General features: G+C 39.3%; 1 protein-coding gene across 1 annotated transcript; it reads left to right on the forward strand.

Annotated features, from left to right (window-relative positions):
• The first annotated feature begins 4,286 nt into the window (after positions 1-4,286).
• LOC104440904 (senescence-specific cysteine protease SAG12) lies at positions 4,287-5,885 on the forward strand. The gene is made up of 2 exons (XM_010053895.2): positions 4,287-4,790; positions 5,036-5,885. Exons 1-2 carry the CDS (start codon positions 4,346-4,348, stop codon positions 5,626-5,628), a joined length of 1,038 nt encoding a protein of 345 aa, XP_010052197.2. The 5' UTR covers positions 4,287-4,345; the 3' UTR covers positions 5,629-5,885.
• The last annotated feature ends 749 nt before the right edge of the window (positions 5,886-6,634 follow it).

The following is a 6,634-nucleotide window of genomic DNA, read 5'->3' on the forward strand; positions in this document are numbered from 1 at the left end:
CTCAGTTGAGATTACTTGGCCCAACAAAAACACCAAAATTCGTTGGCGATCGTCGAGGAGTCCGGGTGTTCAATAATTGTAACACCCTTCTGCGCCCGTTCGAAGCTGCTGCTGTCCATATCTGCTGCCCAACACGTGCCCGATAGCCTTAACGTCCAGCAGCTCATCCGGTGATTGGCAAATAGAAAGAACGGTGTCCAACGTGCCGTTGTCTCTGTGCAAGCGTTGGAGACCCAGTTTGCGACGTGACCCACCGTCCACGCCCTCTTGGCTTCTGTTTTGCAGGATCTTTAACGGATCTTCAGCTGAAACCCCTGACCTCTCACCGTCAATCCCACCAAGACCGCCAATCGTTGGCTGCGGTTGTGAATTCGGAACGAAATCTGCCAACTAATTTTCAGCCACGTGAAGTCTCTGCCGTAAGAGTGGGGATCAGCCGTGCACTCCCGACGATTGTGCCCATCACCCTCACTGGAGCCCTTGGTTGACCTAACATCGAGCCCTGTCCTTAGCCGTGTCGCGCCTACCGTTGGTCCATTCTACCGATTGGTTTTCTGGAAAAATTCAAATTAAGGTATGGATCTATTAGGTACATTTAGTAGATTTAATCTCTTAGGTGGATTTGTTTATCTTGGTTTAGTTTTTGAGTATTTTATCTCTTTGTTTGAAGTATTTTCCAATGCATGATTGAAATTCTCTGATGTAGAATCCAAATCGCCGATTGTCGTTTTTATTCTATTTATAAGGAAATGGAATAATTATTCAATCAAAAATTGATATCTTGATCTTTAAGGCTTAAGATCAATTTATTGATTTTATTAGCGAGATAGTCAAGTTTGAATTTCAAATTGAGTGATGGATAATATTTTTGATGATCATGGGTGGTTTGATGTTTATCTCATACTTGTTCTATTTATCCCGAAAATACAAAAAAAAATTGCATTTGCATGTAGATTAGGGTTGTTTTCCTAGATAAGGTTGCAAGATAGAATAGTTTTTTTTAAATACATGTTTAGATGGTATCTAGGTTAAATAATATTTTTGGATTGAATTGTATGCCGAGATAATTTTCTAGATTAAGATGGGATTCAGATTGGTCTATTCCTAATTTAAATTAGATAATATCTCACTTTAGTTAGATTTTTATTTTTAGTTATTTTTAATTAATAATTTTCATAAATAAAAATAAAAAGATCATGTGCACGTCATATAGAATTAGGTTCATGAAATGCACGCCATTTAGTATTTTGCTAGGCCCATTTAATTAGAAATTACATGTCATTAGGATTAGGTCATTTAGTTAATATCGCATTGCATATTACATGATTTTCATTAATTAAGTGAAAAAAAAAAAGGAAAAGAAATTGTGTGTTAATTAGAAACCATATCCAAGGTTGTTGATGTGGGTTTTAATTTAACATTGCAGATGCTTTCGTTGCTTAGAGGTAAGTTTTTGCAATTTATTGTTTATCTGAGTGTTAAATTGGTGGTTTGTGCACGCGCATGATAACCTCACATGTTAGGGAAATAGATTTAAAATAAACCCAAGCTGCTTGCCAAACATTTTTCTAAATAAAAAAACTCCGAAAGGTTTCACCGAAAACGTTAAGAGAAATCCAATACATTATTTAAAAAAATTTCCCGAAAAAATAAGACAAACTCGTAGAGTCCAAGTTTGAACTCAACCTAATGCATTATGAGCTAACTACAACATATTAACTTCTTCACTGCACAACATCTCTTAATGTGGGATTCGTTTCACTTTACATCCTCACACATGTACCTCGACATGTAGGTTCACGATGCACTTAGATTATGAGAAACTAAATTTGCAATTTCTTCACCGGAAATGATAGTAAAGTAACACTGACAGACCATCTTACCTCCCCCCCAAATAAAAAATAAAAATCATGGACGATCATTTACTATTAAGAAAACTATATTATTCATTGATGATCATATAACATTAACGAAAAGTAGAGTATGTGTTTTTGTACGATAAGATCATGCAATTCATCACAGGAACGAGATTAATAGAAAAAACGAAGGACAAATAGAGAAACACCACGGTAGGATTTACCTGGTTCGTTCCCAGGTCTATGAGACCTACATCTAGGAGAGGGCGGAGTGATAAATCCACCATGACTAAGGAGATTACAAGCTTGAAATTATCTCTCTTAATGCCAAGAGCAGACTCTACCCAATCTATCCTCACCCAATATTGACCAAAAGTCGAGACCCGCTCAATTAATTAAAGTAAATTGTATAAATGGCCTTATCTACTCAAGAATACTTCGCCCTCCAATAGCATAATCACTTCAACACAGGTCATCAATGTGTGATAAGATGTGTATATGTGTGTGTGTGTGTGTGTGTGTGTGTGTGTGTGTGTGTTAACTTTCGTTTTATATGTTAACTTTCATTTTATTAATATTATTAGCTAGGATGAGGAGGAAGGGACGCCTTAGGGGTGAGTAAGGTGCTTTTGGTCCTCTTTTGATGAAAGTTTTTGGGAAAATGAAAGAACTTTAGGTTAAAATAGTTTTTCTAAATATAAGTATTGTATGGTAAATTGTAATTTAAAAGTGCATTAAGAAACAACTTTGGTTTTAATGGAGTTTGGAAAAATTATAATTTGTAAATCCCTTTGCTATTTTTTTTTTAAACTCAAAACTCAAAACTAGTGAAGAATTAGCAACTAACGGGCAGTTGGTGAGTTGCTTGTGAGGCCAATCTAGCTATCGACGAGCTAGATTTGGTTCTAGCAACCTCACCTAAGGTTCCTTGACCTCAAGAGAGTGTCTTCCGGGTCACATGATGTGGCCTGAGGTAAGAGAAAAAGGAAAAAAATTAGAAAAATTATTAAAAATTGTAAAAATTGTCTACGTTAGCAACAATCATACCACATAAGACAATAAGTGTTCATATCAATGATTTTCAAGAAAATTTTTTTTTTGTATGAATTACATTGGCAAATTGTAAAAAAAGGTTTAGAATTAAATTAACTAAATTAAAATAATTATAATTAAATTGATATAAGTACGTTAGGTTTAGAGCTTTTTAGTAATATCCCGAAAGATATCACACATGTAATCGAGTTGAGTCGCCAATAGTTCAACACTCAAGCTTGACTCAAGTGATCTCGACTCAACTGGATAATTAAGGCTTGATTGAAATAACTTTGTCAATAAGCTTGACCTTGAATCAATTAGCCAAAAATTCCAGCTCAAATCTCTGAATTGAACTCAAGCTCAAGCTCGAACGAGAAAAATATGCTAAGATTACAAAAATTAATAATTATATTTGTTTTGTTTATGGATGTAAAAGGGTAGATATAATTTAAATAAGTAGAGATATAATCATCCGATTAGGTTTCGAAGCTATTCAAGTCAAGTATTCTCGAGCTTTAGCTAGACTCGATTAATTAATACTTGAGCTACTTGAACTCGAATAGCTCACGAGTGACTTGACTGCCTTCTATCCTTAATTGAAAACATGGGAAGTGTCTGGAACTTCTTCCCAAACTAAGGAAGTGTCAAGCATAATGGGAACTCAGTCCCCTGTCGTCTAAAGTTGATCTTGGTAATAGAATATTATTTCAGGGTTGAAGTATAGGTTTGGTGTTGCGCACTACCAGTCAATCTTAGTTATTTATGACTATTTACCTGGCACCAATTCATTGACAAAGAATTACACCTTCAAGATCAATAATATTTTATTAGCAGATGCTGACAAGCGGGTTCTTTCCCTTAAGAAAACCGATTCTCTCCAATAGGGTCATGAATCACCACAACTTATACATGATCGGAAGGCAAACATAGATACAAATACATATCTACATATAACGGTAGGTTATTGTAGTTTATGAAAGGTCGAAGAGGCCAATACATACACATGTATGGAGACAAATACGTACGGATTGGCCCAAGTAGAAACTTGTCAATTCGCTCTTGGCTAGGTGGTGAGACCACCACAAAACCAACAGGCCTCTTAGAACCATATATTTTTGCACTGCATAGCAATGTTTATTGGGACAAAATATGATTGGTCACCCATCAGTCAATGAGAACCAGAGTCCCTTCAATTGCGTATGTGGTACTCATGATGAGTGTGCAATAGCAAGCTTAATTCCAATTTGAGGGGTCTAAGTCAGAACATCTATCAAGGCACGTAGGAGCAGCAAGAGGTCCACTGAAGCATTATCAACAGAAAGAGAGAGCAACAACAATCAAGCAACAATTTGTCTATAAAAACCCATCATCCCCTTTCGGAGATGTGCACAAATTTAAAGACACATTCACTAAGTCACTCCAATTGTGTCCTAGATAGTACCCACACCAGTACTATGGCCAAACAAAACCAACTCCCATTCCTCACATTAGCCACTCTTTTGGTCATCATAGTTTTTGTTTCGGAAACGCTTTGCCGCACTCTTGGAGAGGAACACCTGTTAAAGCAACATGAGCAGTGGATGGCGGTTCACGGGCGCGTGTACAAGGATGCGGATGAAAAAGCGAAACGGTATGAGATATTCAAACAGAACGTTAACCGCATCAACGCCTTTAATAATGATAAGGACGCGGCGTATAAACTGGCTGTGAACAAGTTCGCGGACCTAACCAACGAGGAGTTCCGCGCTTCCTTCACCGGCTACAAGAGGAGGTCCACCCGTGTCCTGACCTCTGTGGACGAGAAACCGTTCAAGTACGCGAACTTCACCGCTGCTCCACCCGTCTTGGACTGGCGAACCAAGAAGGCTGTGACATCTGTCAAGGATCAAAGCAGCTGTGGTGAGTGCATAATCGATACATGTCTCATGAATATGTCAAAATTCACTGTCATACTCGAGCTGTAAATGAACGGGGCAGTAATATGTTTTTAACAAACTACGCACCACTTATATGGTATCTCTATATCACTGTTACATTCATTTTACTCCTATCTTACTATGCATATTCCTACGTCTTTAATTTTGCACGATAATTTGAACAACTTTTGTACGCCGGCCAGAGGGAACTTACTATCTTCTTGGCAGGAGCTTGTTGGGCGTTCTCGGCTGTGGCGGCTATGGAAGGGATTACCATGCTCAAGAAGGGGAAGTTGGTGTCACTCTCGGAGCAAGAACTCGTGGATTGCGATGTTAACGGTGTCAACGAAGGCTGCGAGGGCGGGCTCATGGACAGTGCCTTCCAGTTCATCAAAAGCAAGGGTGGCCTCACCTCCGAGGCAAACTACCCTTACCAGGGGAATGACGGGACCTGCAGAACGGCCAAGGCGGCGAATATCGTGGCCTCGATAACAGGCTACCAGGATGTGCCGGCCAACAATGAGAAGGCCCTCCTGCAGGCCGTGGCGAACCAGCCGGTCTCTGTGGCAATCGAGGGGAGCGGGTTCTCATTCCAGTTCTACTCAGGTGGTGTGTTCACGGGCTCGTGTGGAACCAGCCTTGACCACGCCGTCACAGCCGTGGGGTACGGTACGACCTCCGGCGGGGCCAAGTATTGGCTGCTGAAGAATTCGTGGGGCACCGGGTGGGGCGAGAGCGGGTACATGAGGATCCGGAGGGATGTAACCTCCAAGGCTGGTCTCTGTGGTCTCGCCATGGAACCTTCTTATCCAACTGCATGATATGATCTTATACATGTCGCACTGGCTCTTAGCCTCTCTTTAAGTATGGAAATGATGTGTAGCGTCTCTGTAAAAGAAGCAAGTGTAAGTGATAATACGTCAGTAGGGGTGGTGTGTGCTACATCAAAAAGTGTATATGCTTAGCAAAATTAAGGCCCTGCCGATTAATTTCGGTACTAAGTGTTCAAATAACTGTACTGTACAAGAACAAATTCAAGTGAATGAATGAAATAGCTTGGTCAGCGTGATTTTAAGTACTGAATTGTGTCCAATAGCAGAAGCGTGCCAGGAAGCTGAAGAAACGTCATTTGGGACGATATATTAAGTCAGCGGCCCAATAATCTCTGAGTGGAAACGGTGGGGAAACCGATCGAAAATGAAATGTCATCCTTGTAATATGTTGTGCTTGATAGACTTCAGACCACCACGAGCGGGACCATGTTGCAGTTAATTCCTATTTGCCGAATAAGACTGCAAACAACCGATCAATCATGAAAAATGCGCACGCTATAGTAAAATTGGACGATGTCATGATTCACTCTTAAATCATTCATCGCATTCACCAATCACGGTATGTCCTTATTCTACAAAGTTGAATGAAGCCCATATATTAAAAAGTCTAAGTCAAAGATAATTATATCTCCACTCAATTTCACTCAATACCTCAAATAAACGAGTTATCTACTAATTTATTACGTACATACTCTTTTTAATTTCGATCATTTTGTATTCGACTTATTTTCAACTCACACCTCTCACGTCAAATCTCTCGCTCTTGAAATTCCTCTGTTCATGGTGGAATACCTTTGTTTTGTCAAACTGGAAATTGAACTCATCGCCCAAAAATAAAGAACTAGCAAGAAAAGCACGTACAGGGTGCTCTCTATGGATAGATGTACTCAATTCAGATATATCGTTGGATGACATCAGATCCATATAATTAAACAATACATGTGGATTGAGCTTATTTTCGTCGTTGCAATCATTGTTGCAGGCGAACTTCCTT

This window comes from Eucalyptus grandis, chromosome 4 (genome assembly GCF_016545825.1).
Source record: "Eucalyptus grandis isolate ANBG69807.140 chromosome 4, ASM1654582v1, whole genome shotgun sequence".
NCBI lineage: Eukaryota > Viridiplantae > Streptophyta > Magnoliopsida > Myrtales > Myrtaceae > Eucalyptus > Eucalyptus grandis.